The following is a 16198-nucleotide window of genomic DNA, read 5'->3' as shown; positions in this document are numbered from 1 at the left end:
GCTAATTTTTGTATTTTTAGTAGAGACAGGGTTTCACCATGTTGGTCAGGCTGGTCTTGAACTCCTGACCTTGGGTGATCCGCCTGCCTCGGCCTCCCAAAGTGTTGGGATTACAGGCGTGAGCCACCATGCCCGGCCGTGTTGGATTGTTTTAGATTCCACATATAAGTATTGTCTTTGTCCACAAGGTATGTGTCTTTGTGTCTTTGTGTGGCGCAGTCTCAGCTCACTGCAACCTCCACCTCCCGGGTTCAAGTGATTCTCCTGCCTCAGCCTGCTGAGTAGCTGGGACTACAGGCGTGTGCGACCACACCCAGCTCATTTTTGTATTTTTAGTAGAGTCAGGTTTTACCATGTTGGCCAGGCTGGTCTCGATCTCCGGACCTCAGGTGATCCTCTCGCCTCCGCCTCTCAAAGTGCTGGGATTACAGGCGTGAGCCACCACGTCCAGCCATAAAACTATTTCTATATTCCTATTAGCATATATATTTGCTTATACACTATATAAATTTTTATGTGTGTACTAGGCCACAACCAGTGATTTGTTGATAAAAGTTTAACTATTGGCCGAGCGCGGTGGCTCACGCCTATAATCCCAGCACTTTGGGAGGCTGAGGCGGGCAGATCACGAGGTCAGGAGATCGAGACCATCCTGGCTAACACGGTGAAACCCCGTCTCTACTAAAAATACAAAAAATCAGCCGGGAGTGGTGGCAGGCGCCTGTAGTCCCAGCTGCTCAGAGGCTGAGGCAGGAGAATGGCGTGAACCCGGGAGGCGGAGCTTGCAGAGAGCCGAGATCGCCGCCACTGTACTCCAGCCTGGGCGACAGAGGGAGACTCTGTCTCAAAAAAAAAAAAAAAAAAAAAAAAAAAGTTTAACTATTAAGGCCAGGCGTGGTGGCTCACACCTGCCAACATGGTAAAACCCCATCCGTACTAAAAATACAAAAATTATCCAGGTGTGGTGGTGCATGTCTGTAATCCCAGCTACTTAGGAGGCTGAGGCAGGAGAATCGCTTGAACCTGGGAGGTGGAGGTTGCGGTGAGCCGAGATCATGCCACTGCGCTCCAGCCTGGGAGACAAAGCAAGACCCTGTCTCAAAAAAATAAAAAATAAAAAAGGTTTACTATTGGCTCTCTAGGGAAACATGTATAAGCATATACCTACCTATGTTTATTATAAATGTTTCTTAATGTGTAGCACATTATTTACAAATAATAAAATATATGGCCAGGCTTGGTGGCTTACACCTGTAATCCCAGCAATTTAGGAGGTTGAGATGTGCAGATTGCTTGAGCCCAGGAGTTTGAGACCAGCCTGGGCAACATGGCAAAACCACATCTGTACCAAAAAATGTACAAAAATTAGCCAGAGGTGATGGCTGATTTAGTCCGCCTGTAGTCCCAGCTACTCAGGATGCTGAGGTGGGAGGATCACTTGAGCCCAGGAGATTAAGGCTGCAGTGAGCCATAATCACACCACTGCACTCCAGCCTGGGCAACAGAGTGAGAACTTGTCTCAAAAAAAAAAAAAAAAAAAGAAAGAAAGAAAGAAAAGAAATATATAAATACTCTTTGTTATAACTATAGCTAATTGATTCTCACAGAATGCTTTTATTGATTTTAGTTGGATTCTTGTAACCATAGGCAACCTGTGGTTTCAATTCAACCATGTTTTGACAAATGGAGTTGACTCTCAATGTAGACAAACCAAATAAATCCCTGATTTGTAGCACCTGCCAATTTCCATAGTGTAAATACTCCCCCTGTGGCTGATTTCAAGCTCTCAATGTGACATCACTGAATAGATTTGGGAAGAGTTGTGCAGGAGCTTACCATACAGGAACAATAGATGTAAGTTACCCCAAGAGCATAGATAATAATAAAACATAGTAAAATAATTAGTAACTAATGAGTTTTGAGTATTTTCAGTTTGTTTTTTTATATATGTAACTTTTTTTTTTTTGAGAGAGGATTTTGCTCTGTTACTCAGGCTAGAGAGCAGTGGCATGATCACAGCTTACTGCAGCCTCAGTCTCCTGGGCTCAAGCCATCCTCCCACCTCAGCCTCCTGAGTAGCTGGGGCTGCAGGCACACACCACCATGTTTGGCTAATTTTCGTATTTTTTGTAGAGATGGGATCTCCCTATGTTACCCAGGCTGGTCTGGAACTCCTGGGCTTAAGCGATTCACCTGTCTTGGCCTCCCAAAGTGCTGGGATTACAGGGGTGAGCCAACAGGCCCAGGCCCTATAATGCAGTTCTTAATATGGCTGTGTTTGACAATCACCCCGCAAAAGTTCTGAAAATTTAATCATCAGCTCTTGCAGGCTGGTATGAGTTGACTACAGCATATCATTTCACTCAGAACATAAATATGTATTTCCCAATACTGATTCAATTTTTTTTAAATACAAAAACTTCTCTAGAGACCTGCAACAATTTTTTCAGGCTGAGTTTAACCCAGTCTTCAAAAATCTCCAGCCATGGTGGCCAAGCGTGGTGGCTCATGCCTGTAATCCCAGCACTTTGGATGCTGAGGCAGGAGGATTGCTTGAGGCCAGGAGTTCAAGGCTACAGTGAGCTATGATAGCACCACTGCCCTCCAGCCTGGGAGTGCAGAGCAAGATCCTGTCTCAAAAAAAAAAAAAAAAAAAAGAAAAAGAAAAAGAAAAAAAGAAAAGGGAAAATGGAAGGAAGGAAGGAAGGGAGGGAAAGAAAACTCTCCAGGAATGAAACTGCAGTTTCAAAGGAAACAAACCCATTTCCTTTCTCAAAAATACAAATCCTGAACCTTTCAGAAGGTACTCTTTGGACAGTCCCTCGGGGTGATATTTAGTGTTTATATTCACTGAGCAGTCTTTCCCTCCTTCTTGGGTTGGGGGACGTATCTGGATTTTCTTTGGAGGAACCACACAGCTAATAAGGAGGAGAACCGGCACTCAAACCCAGCATCCCTGCTCTTAATTCTTATGCTGTTTGCTAAGGAAAGCCACAGTAATTGAGCACCTGACAAACTCAAGGAGACAGAGATGGTATCAGATACTATTTACAAGCTGCCTTCATAAATAACACCTTTCTGGCTATGTAGTTTTTATTCCCAATCATGAAATGCCAAATTGGTATAATTATCACTATATTTTATTTTTTAAACCAAGCATTCTGAAGGCCTGGAAGCATCTTGCTATATAAGAACTCTAATCAGATAAATGCAGTTTACAGATATGAAGGTCATCTTAAGATGGTTTTAAGGAATTATTATTTTCATTAATTTGTTGATTCTCTGCATGAGACTATAAACATTAGTCCATTGTAGGCATAAATCAGGCTAACATTTCCCAGTGTGGTAGCTGTCCTTGGTATAGAGACACAAAATTATTTTGGGCAGCTAGTGATGATGAATATTTCGATAGAAATTTTTCTTTGGGCCGGCTGTGGTGGCTCATGCCTGTAATCCCAGCACTTTGAGAGGCAGAGGCAGGAAGATCACTTGAGGCTAGGAGTTGGAGACCAGCCTGGTCAACATGGCGAAACCCTGTCTCTGCTAAAAATACAAAAAAAGTAGCCAGGTGTGGTGGCATGTGCCTGTAGTCCCAGCTGCTTGGGAGGGTGAGGCAGGAGACTACCTTGAACCCGGGAGGCAGAGGTTACAGTGAGCCAAGATCAAAATAGCTTGGCCTCCCAAAGTGCTGGGATTACAGGCGTGAGCCACCACGTCTGGCCTAAAATTCCCATCTCTTGATATGACTATATATGTGTGTATTGGCTGGGTTTGTGGCTTTTGGAATAAACTTCTGTTGTTTAAAACGAGTTTAGGGTTGGGCACGGTGGCTCGCGCCTGTAATCCTAGCACTTTGGGAGGCCAAGGCAGGAGGATCACTGGAGCCCAGGAGTTCGAGATCAACCTGGGCAACATAGTGAGACCCCATCTCTATTTAAAACTAAAGAAAAAAAAAGGAATAAAAATAAACTGAGTTTATAGTAATTTATTAGAGCTGCCACAGGAAACTAACATTGGGGTAAGGGAATGAGTCCAAGGTTGGGAACTGAAATAGACACCCAGCCCTAACCAGGGGTGAGGGGTTAGCTTTGTGATAAACTGAGCAACTGAGTCTCCAACAACTTCATGTGATCTCCCCATTAACCCCCAGCATCCAGCATTTTCATCCAACAGGCATAGATAGCTGTTTTGTGTTTCTTTGTGTGCTTTTTAAGACGGTCTCGCTCCGTGGCCCAGGCTGGAGTGCAATGGGACCATCACAGCTCACTGCAACCTCAAATTCCTGGGCTCAAGCAATCCTCCCACCTCAGCCTCCTGAGTAGCTGGGACCACAGGCCTGAGCCACCAAGTCAGCTAGTTTTTAAAATTATTTCTTATAGATACTGAGTTTCACTGTGTTGCCCAGGTGAAAATAAGTTTAGAAATTTAAACTTTAAATGTAATAATTGCACCAGGTGAGATGGCTCACTCCTGTAATCTCAGCACTTTGGGAGGTGAAGGCTGGCAGATCACTTGAGGTCAAGATTTGGAGAGGTCAGATCACTTGAGGTCAGGAGTTGGTCAGCCTGGCCGACATGGTGAAACCCCATCTCTACTAAAAATACAAAAATTAGCTGGGTGTGGTGGTGCATGCCTGTAATCCCAGCTACTCCGGAGGCTGAGGCAGGAGAATCGCTTGAACCTGGGAGGCAGAGGCCTGCAGTGAGCTGAGATCGCGCCACTGCATTCCAGCCTGGGCAACAGAGCGAGACTATGTCTCTAAATAAATTAATTATATTAATTAATTAATTTAATAACTGCAGAGCGTGGTGGCTCACACTTGTAATTGCAGCATTTTAGGAAGCCGAGGCAGGAGGATCGCTTGAGCCCAGGAGTTTGAGACCAGCCTCGACAACGAAGCAAAACCCTGTCTCTACAGAAATAAAAATAAAAAAAATTAGCCAGGTGTGGTGGTGCCCGCCTGTGGTCTCAGCTACTCGGGAGGCTGAGGTGGGAGTATTGCTTGAGACCAGAAATTTGAGGTTGCTGTGAGCTGCGACGGTGCCATTGCACTCCAGCCTGGGCGACAGAGAGGGACCCCCCTCTCTAACTAATAAACAAATAAATACAATAATTATTCCTAAGGAAACTTCATCTCATGTCCTGTGCCAACGTAATGAACCCCTGAGCTCATAAACTAGCTTTTGGGAAAGGTTGATCTCCTCTTGTCTCTCGCATTTTACAGATGAGAAAACTAAGGCTCAGATGGCAGAGGTGTCTCCGAGGCTCCAAGAAAGATCAAATGATGCTGTGACTACTGCTCCAATTCTCCAGGGCTACATTTATCCTCTTCCAGCCTCCAGCAAATACTTTCACAAGCGCTTTTTCCCAGACCAGAGCAAGACGCAGAGGCTCGGGGAGAGGGGGCGGCCAGGAGAGCGCAGAGGAGACGAGCGAGTTCAGGGACCGGCACGCGCCAGAGGCAGCAGCGGCCACGAGGGGGAGCGAGCGGGCTCCGGAGCCCAAGCACGCCTCAAGCTGTGGGACTCGCGGGCAGTGCGCATGCGCTCGAAGGGAGGTGGAGGCGCAGGTCCGGGCGAAGGGCGATACGGTGGCCGAGAGGGCACGGAGAGGAAGACGGTGGCTGACGAGATCCGGCATGGAGCATCTGGAGCGCTGCGAGTGGTTGTTGCGGGGGACGCTGGTGCGGGCGGCCGTGCGGCGCTACCTGCCCTGGGCCCTGGTGGCCTCCATGCTGGCGGGCTCCCTCCTCAAGGAGTTGTCCCCGTTGCCCGAGAGCTACCTCAGCAACAAGCGCAACGTCCTCAACGTGTGAGTGCACCCCGGTCCTCCGCTGTCCCCGCCCGAGCCGGCCCGCTGTCGCCTCGCCCAGAGAAGCCGGTGCTAGCTGCCGTGGTGGACGAGTCATTGGAGGGGAGACCCTCCTCCTAGCCGTGACAGCAGCATCTGCACGCGTGTCACGCCTGGGAGGCCCCGGGGTAGCTGGTGTCACTAGCAGTTCGTGTTTGCAGACCCACTTTGGGCAGCATGAGCTTGACTGGGCAGGTGGTGACAAGCGGGGTCGTGTGTGTCTCTGTATATGTAGGGGTGTGGAATGGGGTGGGGATGAACCAGCCCATGTCACCACTCCCCCGCCTCCCCTTGGAGTTAGGAGCTGACCCCTGCCCTGTTTGGGAGATGCCATCTCACCTCTGTCCTGCCTGCCTGTGGCAGACCCCGCGCAGACCCCACCCTGCGTCAGATCAGATCCCTCCAGCGCGTGACAGAATCCCTTTACGACCTGTGGAAGAGCCTCGCCCCAGCCTGTGACAGGCAGAGCCCCCGCCTGTGAGATACTCACAGAGGGCTGGAACCCCCTAGTCTGTGCCCTTTCCCCTGGATCTCCTTGGATCATCTCAGCCACTCAGAATGCATGGCAGTGGCCCAGAAAAGCAATCCCAGCTGGGCGCTTTGAGACATCTCCTTAACTCCACCCATCCACTCCTTTGCTTGCTTGCTTTTTTCAAAACTCCCGGTTAGTAAGTTTATTGCACAAAAACTCTGTTGCGGCCATAAAGGGAAACTCTGAAAGATAAAACTGCTCCCTTGATGTGAGCCTAAGTGTTTTCCAGAATAAGTGTCTCTGGCGTGTCCTGAAAGTCAGCCCAACTTTGGTTATCTGCTTAAAACCCTGGTTCCTTTCACAGGCAGCTTCCTCAAATGCCTGACGGGTCTTGGCTCTGGCAAGATCTTCCTTATCAGTCCCAGTGAAGATTTTAGTGACAGGCCTGGGGGTGGTGCCTGAGAATCCATTGGAACCTAGAAAAAAGTCCTTCTGTCCTTGGTCCACCTTCCTTCGTCACCCACCCTGAGAGGCTGGGCTAAGAATAGATCATGAGAGTGGTAGTGGCCCCAAGTCTCTGTCCTGGGTTTAGGTCAGCCACCTTTCGTGAACACTGGGGAGGCGGACAAGGCAGCTGCTGCTTCCTCTGGCCTAGGTGAGCTGGGAGCCAAGTGGCCTGGCTGACAACACACCCCTGTTGTTTGAAGGTAGCCATGGATACTGGAGTTTTGTTCCAAGCCTCTGTGCTGATTAATGAGAGGGAACTAGTGAATCCTGGGATATAGAAGGGACCTTAAAAATCATTTGGTCCTCTCAGCTCTGTTTGATAGCTGAAGAAACTGAGGCCTGGAAAGGTAGGAGGTATAGTAAGTTAAGTAAGAGTGAAGATTTGAACCCCGGTCTTTTGGCTTAAAGTAAGACCTTGTTGCAAGACTGTTTCTGCCGTTAGGAAAGAACCAGGCTGGGCGCAGTGGCTCATACCTGTAATCCAGGCACTTTGGGAGGCCAAGGCAGGTGGATCACTTGAGGTCTGGAGTTCAAGACCAGCCTGGCCAACGTGGTGAAACCCCATCTCTACTAAGAATACAAAAATTAGCCTGGCGTGGTGGTGCGTGCCTGTAATTCCAACTACTGAGGAGGCTGAGGCAAGAGAATCACTTGAACCTGGGAGGCGGAGGTTGCAGTGAGCTGAGATCATGCCACTGCATTCCAGCCTGGATGGCAGAGTGAGACTTCGTCTCAAAATAAATAAATAAATAAAAATAAAAATACAAAAATTAGCCGAGTGTGGTGGTAGGTGCCTGTAATCCCAGCTACTCCAGAGGCTGAGGCAGGAGAATTGCTTGAACCCGGGAGGCGGAGGTTGCAGTGAGCCAAGATCGTGCCACTGCACTCCTGGGTAATAAGAGTGAAAACTCTGTCTCAAAAAAAAAAAAAATCATTTGGTCCCCCCAGCTCTGTTTAATAGCTGAAGAAACTGAGGGCTAGAGAGGTAGGAGGTATAATAAGTTAAGTCAGAGTCAAGAGTTGAACCCGTGTCTTTGGCTTAAAGTAAAGCTCATTGTTGTAAGACTGTTTCTGCCATTAGGAAAGAACCAGGCCAGGTGCATGGCTCATACCTATAATCCCAGCACTTTGGGAGGCTGAGGCAGGATAATTGCTTGAGGCCTGGAGTTCAAGACCAGTGTGGGCAACATAGCAAGGCCCCATCTCCACAAAAATAATAATTAAAAAAAATTAGCCAGGCACATTGGTACACACCTGTAATCCCAGCTATTTGTGAGGCTGAGGCAGGAGGATTGCTTGAGCCCAGGAGTTTGAGGCTGCAGTGAGGTGTGATTGTGCCACTGCATGCAAGCCTGGGGGACAGAGTGAGATCCTGTCTCAGAAAAATAAAAATAAAAAATAAAAAACCACATATGGTATGGGAGAAACAGCATGAGTCTGGGGGCTATCCAAACCGTGGTTTAATCTGTGCATGCTGGTTGTGTAGTGTGATCCTGGCAAGGTACTGAACTTTTCTGAGCCTTAGATTTCTTGTCTATAAAATGGAACAATGGCACCTTCCTCCCAGGGTAAATGTGAGTGCTCTATGGGAAAGTGAATGTGTGTGAAAGCTCCTGGCATTTGGTAAATGCTCAGTTATTATTATTTATTTATATTATTTTCCTAAGTAAATAACATAGTGCTTAAGACGACAGATCCTGGATTTGAATCCTGGCTCCTCCACTTCTGGCCTCCACTTTTGGTGTGGCACTTCCCTCTGTCTCAGTTTTCTTCTCTGTTAAAGGCAGATATTAACAGTACTTAACTCATAGAGTTGTTTTTTTACGTTTGTTTTGTTTTGTTTTTGAGATGGAGTCTCGCTCTGTCGCCCAAGCTGGAGTGCAGTGGCACAATCTCGGCTCACTGCAAGCTCCGCCTCCCGGGTTCACGCCATTCTCCTGCCTCAGCCTCCCGAGTAGCTGGGACTACAGGCGCCCGCCACCACGCCTGGCTAATTTTTTGTATTTTTAGTAGAGACAGGGTTTCACCATGTTAGCCAGGATGGTCTCGATCTCCTGACCTCGTGATCTGCCCACCTCGGCCTCCCAAACTGCTGGGATTACAGGTGTGAGCCACCGCACCCGGCCAACTCATAGAGTTGTTAATGGATTACCTGGTTAATACATTTAAAGTACTTACACAGGGGTGGGGTAGGGGAGGAGGGGAGGGCTGGGCACAGTGGCTCATGCCTGTAATCCCAGGACTTTGGGAGGCCAAGGTGGCCGGAGCATTTGAGGCCAGGAGTTCGAGACCAGCCTGGCCAACATGGTAAAACCCCCTCTCTACTAAAAATACAAAAATTAGCCAGGCGGGGTGATGTGCACCTGTAATCCCAGCTACTTGGGAGGCTGAGGCAGGAGGATTGCTTGAACCCGGGAGGCGGAGGTTGCAGTGAGCTGAGATTGCGCCACTGCACTCCAGCCCGAGTGACAGAGTGAGACTCTGTCTCAAAAATAAATAAATAAATAAATAAATAAATAAAGTACTTAGTAAGTGAAGTATATGGTAAGTACTTAAAACATGATAGTTGCTATGAGCTGTAGGTTTGATCAGTTTTCTCATTTTCCCTCCCCTGACAGTGTAGAGACCTGAGTCCTGACATGGTGTCCTCTCCACCGTGTTCCCTCTCTTCACTTCCACTTTCCTCCTCTGTCAGGTATTTTGTCAAAGTGGCCTGGGCCTGGACGTTCTGTCTCCTCCTGCCTTTCATTGCCCTCACCAACTACCATCTGACCGGCAAGGCTGGCTTGGTCCTGCGGCGGCTGAGCACCCTGCTTGTGGGCACGGCCATCTGGTACATCTGCACCTCCATCTTCTCCAACATCGAACACTACACGGGCAGCTGCTACCAGTCCCCAGCCCTGGAGGGGGTCAGAAAGGAACACCAGAGCAAGCAGCAGTGCCACCAGGAAGGGGGCTTTTGGCATGGCTTTGACATCTCAGGTCACTCCTTCCTGCTGACCTTCTGCGCCCTCATGATTGTAGAAGAGATGTCTGTGCTGCATGAGGTGAAGACGGACCGAAGCCACTGCCTCCACACCGCCATCACCACCCTGGTTGTGGCCCTGGGCATTCTGACTTTCATCTGGGTGTTGATGTTTCTGTGCACAGCTGTTTATTTCCACAACTTGTCCCAGAAGGTGTTTGGCACCTTGTTTGGTTTGCTGAGCTGGTACGGGACATACGGGTTTTGGTATCCGAAAGCCTTTTCCCCAGGACTTCCTCCCCAGAGCTGTAGTTTGAATTTGAAGCAAGATAGTTACAAGAAATAAAAGAGTAACAGAGGGGGGACAGAAGGACAATGGCTAATCTATTTTTCAAATATATATTTTACTTAGTTATTTGGCTAAATTATTGATCCTACTTCAGAGGGAAAGTGTACCAGGCAGTTTTGGTGGGTGGTGCTGAAGTCTGGGGAGTGAGTTTAGTCTTCAGACTATTCTTGGCGACATCACCAGTGTTGCAAGCACCACCATTCCCAGTTAGGCACTTTTTGTCCCTGGTAAGACTTGACCTTTATCTGGAACACTCCTTTTGTCCCTAGAGTGGGGACCTAAGGCTCAGCAAAAGGGCAGAATCAGGAAAGCCTTTATGGTGTGGCTAAAGGAGTGGCCAGAGCCTTGGGACTCCTTTGCTGCCTTCTCCCTGGTTCCAGTTGTCTTTAGATTTTCACGGCTCTTACTGCTGTTACTTAACAGTATTTTCCAGCCAGGCATGGTGGTTCACACCTCTAATCCCTGCACTTTGGGAGGCCGAGGCAGGCGGATCACCTGAGATCGGGAGTTTGAGACCAGCCTGTCCAACATGGCGAACCTCGTCTCTTCTAAAAATACAAAAATTAGCTGGGTGTGGTGGCACATGCATGTAATCCCAGCTACTCAGGAGGCTGAGGCAGGAGAATTGCTTGGACCTAGGAGGTGGAGGTTGCAGTGAGCCGAGATCACACTACTGCACTCCAGCCTGGGTGGCAGAGCAGACTCCATCTCAAAAAAAGAAAAAACAAAACAAAACAAAACAGTATTTCCCACTGGTCAGTTTTGCATAGGCATCTATTTCAGGCAGGGTTTTTTTCTTTTTTTCGAGATGGAGTTTTGCTCTTGTTGCCCAGGCTGGGGTGCAATGGCCCGATCTCGGCTCACCGCAACCTCCACCTCCCAGGTTCAAGCGATTCTCCTGCCTCAGCCTCCCGAGTAGCTGGGATTACAGGCATGCATCACCACGCCAGGCTAATTTTGTATTTTTAGTAGAGATGGGGTTTCTCCATGTTGGTCAGGCTGGTCTCAAACTCCTGACCGCAGGTGATCCGCCTGCCTCGGCCTCCCAAAGTGCTGGGATTACAGGCATGAGCCACCGCGCCCAGCAGAGGCAGGGTTCTTTATAAAAACACCCTGATGCCTGAAGGACACTCTCTGGTTGTAATATTTGTTTCATCCATGAAGTGTTTAAATATTGCAACTGACTTGTGATTAGCCGCCAAAACAGGCCCTTTTAGATGCAGTGCCTCTCCGACCAAGTATTGGACGATTCATACGTAATGGACTATGATCATTTTCTGTCCATGTTTTCTATTACTATATGCTGGTTTTTTTGGAGCAATAAGATTACTTTTTTTCTGTCCTATTTTGAGCGAATCCTTTACAGTTTTTGATAAGAACTATGACATTTGTTCTTTGTTGATAAAACTCCTGAAAATAACTCACAAGGCCAGTGCTGCACTCTGGCACATGTAGGTTGTTTTGAGGGTTTGTTGGTTGGTTGGTTGGCTGGTTGATTGGTTGGTTGGTTTAGAACACTAATGTACTTGTTATGAACCAAACTCTGGGCTTACAGTCTTAAATTCCACCTCATGGGGCTGTTTTCTCTGTTAGCAATGAAACCTGGGCCAGGTGTAGTGGCTCACACCTATAATCCTGGCACTTTGGGAGGCTGAGGTGGGAGGATTACTGGAGCCCAGGAGTTTGAGACCAGCCTGGGCAACATAGTGAGACCCTGGTTTCTATAAATAAATAAGATAATCAAACCAGAAAGCAGACATTTTAGTAACAACCTGTTGAATTTTAAGGTGAATCAAGGTAATTTTGCAGAATGCGTTCTTGCACCGAAATGTCCCTGACCACATATCAGTGGTATAGACTGAACAGTGTGCTTCAGGGTCATGTGCTGAGTGCACTGATCACTCTGCTGTGGCCCAGGGCATCTGTACCTTTTGGACAAGATTATGATCATTCAGAAGTGAAGTAAAATGCCTCCCTCTGATGGCAAAAAGCCAACCTGTTTGCAAAATCACCCTTATTGAAGGGTGGCATGGCTGTGGTCCCTCCGTCCTGTTACTTTCATCACCAACCAAACTAAACCAAACCATACCTGGGCCTGTTCAGCTGGACTTGAAATCAGTTTCCTTTTTCTCTCCCCTTTGCAGCACTTTTCAGTTTCCAGCTTTGTCATTCTGTGGCCTTTGCTGTGACAATGCTGGGAAGGGTTAGAAATCCTGTCACCTCCATCCACAAAGGCACAGTTCCACGCCCTGTGATAAGATATCCCCTCTTCTCTCCCAGACTGTCTCCTTAAGCCTTTCAAACTGAGCCCCTTGCTGTTGGGGTAATCACCCTTAAGGCCGCCTTGATGCCCCTCTCTCCAATCAAGTCCAATAGTAGCATTAACTGAGAAGCACTACCCCTGACTGGCTTCACTGAAGCTTAAGTGGATGAGGATGAATCTTCGGTGTAAAATCTTTTACTATAAGGATATATTTTAAATATTTCATATCCCATCAAGTTGGAGGTTAATTTTATCCATCACAATGAGTCATGATTTGTTGCACCCAAAAGGAGCAGAAACACAGGTGATGAGATATGGGAGGTGGCACCATGGTGCTTTGGAGGCGTTGGTAAGATGTGACCCTCTGTTGCCTATGCCCATAAACCAGTGGTGGGAGTGGCCATGGAGTAGATGGCAGGGGCTTGTTGAAGGGATTGAAAGCTCTCCTAGGCTAGGCATGGTGGCTCACACCTGTAATCCTAGCACTTTGGGAGGCCGAGATGGGAGGATCACTTGAGGTTGGGCCAGCCTAGCCAACATGATAAAACCCCGTCTCGACTAAAAATACAAAAATTAGCCAGGTGTGGTGGTACACGCCTGTAATCCCAGCTACTCCGGAGGCTGGGGCAGGAGAATCGCTTGAACCCAGGAGGCAGAGGTTGCAGTGAGCTAGGATCACGCCACTGCACTCCAGCCTGAGCGACAGAGTGAGACTCTGTCTCAAAAAAAAAAAAGGCTCTCCAAAGTGTCATGTTCAGCACCAAAAGGGAATAGGCACAGGGTGACCCCAGAAGTTCATTTGTGACACTTAAATCTCCAGATATTTATCCCACGTGGGTCTGATGCGGGCTCAGCACTAAATTAACTGTATGTGGAAAGTGTCAATTGCAGAGCCTTCTGTATCGATGAGGCTTCCGCCACTTGTCCATGCTTAGCCCCCTTGCCTCTTCCTTGGGAGCATGCTTTCTATTCCTATGTGAAACAGTCTGACATAAGTGAAAGGATTTGGGCTCAAGCAAACATGAGATGTGGGTTCATATCTTGGCACCACTCCTGATAGCTGTGTGATCATGGCAAACCTTGTTTTCATCGTCTGTCAGGTGGAGATGAAGAGAAATGGTGCATGTAAAGTGCTCAGCATCTGTGCTTAGCAGGCCATAGTCTCCCTGCCTCCTTTTTCTTGAGTAAGCCTTTAGAACTTTCTGACTCCTCTAGAGAAGGCAGAGAAACGAATATATTTTGGGTGCCATTTGGAGTCTGGGTCTTTTGTTAAAATTGTCCTGTATTATGTTGAAAAGTGTCGGTTACCCCCAGGCTCTGGGGGCATCTGTGATCATAGAATACTGCCATGCTTATTTTGCCTTTCTATGTTGAGATTAATTCACTGACGCCTCATTTTCCACGTGCATCTGTCATAGTCTGGGTACCAGATTGTATTTAGAGAATGGCTCTTGCCACTGTTATGTACACACAGATCGTGTGTGTAAACAAGCAAATTAAAGTAAACTGAGATAATGAAATCCCATATTTCAGCATTTTGTGTGTTCTTTTCTAATACTCTTAAGGAAGTGCAGAGCCCAGTAAACAGCGCACTTTGTGAAAGTAGGTAATTCTTTCTCAATTTAACTTGTCATATACAGGTTATTTTATGGCTAGAGTTGCTCCTGTTTTTCCCCGTATGTCTTGTAATATAAATGCATGTTCAGACATGTATTTCTTAGCTTGACTTACTCCTTCCCTGTGTGCCACCTTCATGTCTTACAGTCCTGAGGTCAGGATCAGCCAGACTTGGGAGCAGTTCTCTTGGTAAAAAGTGAAGTAGGCCTCACAGAAGCAACACTGAAGAGCACTTTCAAAGTTTACTCAGATGAGGTCACCTTTGCAAGTGCTTTGTAGCCCTGGAGGCCTGTACACATGTGAGAGCTTCTTGTGCCTCTTAGTGCCCACTCGTTTGTCAGCCTGACCTGCTTGGCACGTCCAGGAAGTGTCTGTTGAAAGCTCCGTGGCTCCAGGATCAGAATCCCCTCCTGTTGCAGAACTTCCCTGTTCAGATTCCTTTGGCAGCAACAAACCCTTCTTGGGCTCACACTGTGAGCTGGGAGCTGGGGTGGAATGATAAACTCCCCTCCTCTTGGAGATTGTGGTTCAAAGTCCATCCTTTTGTAGCTTAAGCTGTGTGCTGGTGTTGCAAAGATGAATTTGGTCCATCTCTGCCTTGGAAGAGTTTTCACTCTCATGGAGAAGAACCAATCCTGCCATAAAGGGTTCTGAGTGCTGGGGCAAGGTCAGGGCCAAGAACATAAAGCAGGGAACAACCAGAGGCCCTGGAGAGTCAGGGAATATTTTCAAAGAAGGCAGCAATTCTTTGGGTTTTGATGGATGAGGAGGAGTTCAAGCAGTTAGGCAGAGAAGGGAATCCAAGGCAGTGGGGACAGCACACACAAAGGCTCATAGATATGTTACCATGATTTTTATGCGGACATCCATTTTCAAGAAGCCTCACTTTCCTGTCATTTTTAAAAGCAACTGAGATTGGAAGAAAGTTAGCCTTAAAGGACTGTGAGTGGAGATCATAGATACTCCCTGCTGTAACATAAAGAGCACTCAGTGCTGTGGTTTGAATATATTTTCCAAAGTTCATGTCTTGGAAACTTAATCCCCAGTGCAACAGCATTGAGGTGGGACCATTAAGAGGTAATCAGGTTATGAGGCCTCTGGCCTCATGAATGGGTTAATGCCAGTATTTGGGGAGTGGGTTTGTTACCATGAGAGGAGCATCTTTATAAAGGATGAGTTTGTCCCCTAGCCCCCAAAATCTTTAGCCCTTTTGCCTTCCACTATAGGATGATGTAGCAAGAAGGCCCTAGCCAGATGCCAGCCCTTTGATCTTGGACTTCCCAGCCTCCAGAACTGTAAGAAGTCACTGTTCTTTATAAGTTACCCAGTCTGTGGTCTTGTGTTATAGCAGCACAAAATGGACTAAGATGCTCAGCTGGAAGTTAGAGCACCTGGCTTTGAGCTGGGTTCTGCTGCTGGTTTTTCCACTCTTTTGTGTGACCTTGAACTAGTCACTCAACATCTCTGGGTTTCAATTTCCTCCTGTAATAAACGATGGGGGTGGACTGGATAATCTCACCAACTCTTTGAATCTTTTCTACTGTTTCTCTGTTCTGCTTGATGAAAAGTTCTTCCCAAGCTGACTATGGCTTTTATTTTTGGAAACAACATGAAAAGAAACTCCCACTCAGAGCTGTTGTGGCAGCTGGTTTCTTGGTGAATGATGGGGGAAGCAGACCTCTGGGTGGACTTTGTTGCAGCCCTGCCTCCTTTTTCTCTACATCAACACACAAATGTAGTTCAGGCCTGGTTGCACATGTTCACATAGGTTTAATGGACATGGGGAGCTGGACCTAATTCCCAGAGGAATAAACTGCAGAGGTCTTATTTATTTGTAATATTTATTTATTTATTTGAGACACAGTCTTGTCTTACCCAAGCTAGAGTGCAGTTGCTAGTGTCGGGTCACTGCAACCTCCACCTTCTGGCTTCAAGCAGTGCTCATGCCTCAGCCTCCCACGTAGCTGGGATTACAGGCGTGCACCACCATGCCTGGCTAATTTTTGTATTTTTAGTAGAGACGGGATTTCACCATGTTGGCCAGGCTGGTCTCGAACCCCTGACCTCAGGTGATCCACCCACCTTGGCCTCCCAAAGTGCTGGGATTACAGCAGTGCGCTACTGTGCCTGGCCAGGTCTTTTAAAAAGTCTCAAAAATAAAAACATTTTTGAGAG

At 47.5% G+C, this 16198-nt stretch overlaps 1 protein-coding gene across 2 annotated transcripts; it reads left to right on the top strand.

The window, feature by feature from the left end:
• Window positions 1-5549: 5549 nt before the first annotated feature.
• Window positions 5550-13931, top strand: FITM2 (fat storage inducing transmembrane protein 2). 2 transcript variants are annotated; one of them, XM_514663.9, is made up of 2 exons: window positions 5550-5811; window positions 9525-13931. In XM_514663.9, the coding sequence occupies exons 1-2, from the start codon at window positions 5639-5641 to the stop codon at window positions 10138-10140; spliced, it is 789 nt and encodes a 262-aa protein (XP_514663.2). In that variant the 5' UTR covers window positions 5550-5638; the 3' UTR covers window positions 10141-13931. The 2 variants fall into 2 exon arrangements, with proteins under 2 accessions (XP_514663.2, XP_054530321.1); XM_054674346.2 differs by lacking the exon at window positions 5550-5811 and adding an exon at window positions 7053-7176 and having other exon boundaries at window positions 9448-10164.
• The last annotated feature ends 2267 nt before the right edge of the window (window positions 13932-16198 follow it).

The sequence above is a fragment of the Pan troglodytes genome, chromosome 21 (assembly GCF_028858775.2).
Source record: "Pan troglodytes isolate AG18354 chromosome 21, NHGRI_mPanTro3-v2.0_pri, whole genome shotgun sequence".
Lineage (NCBI taxonomy): Eukaryota > Metazoa > Chordata > Mammalia > Primates > Hominidae > Pan > Pan troglodytes.
Note: the sequence above shows the minus strand (reverse complement) of the source record. Positions and strands in the feature narration are given on the sequence as shown.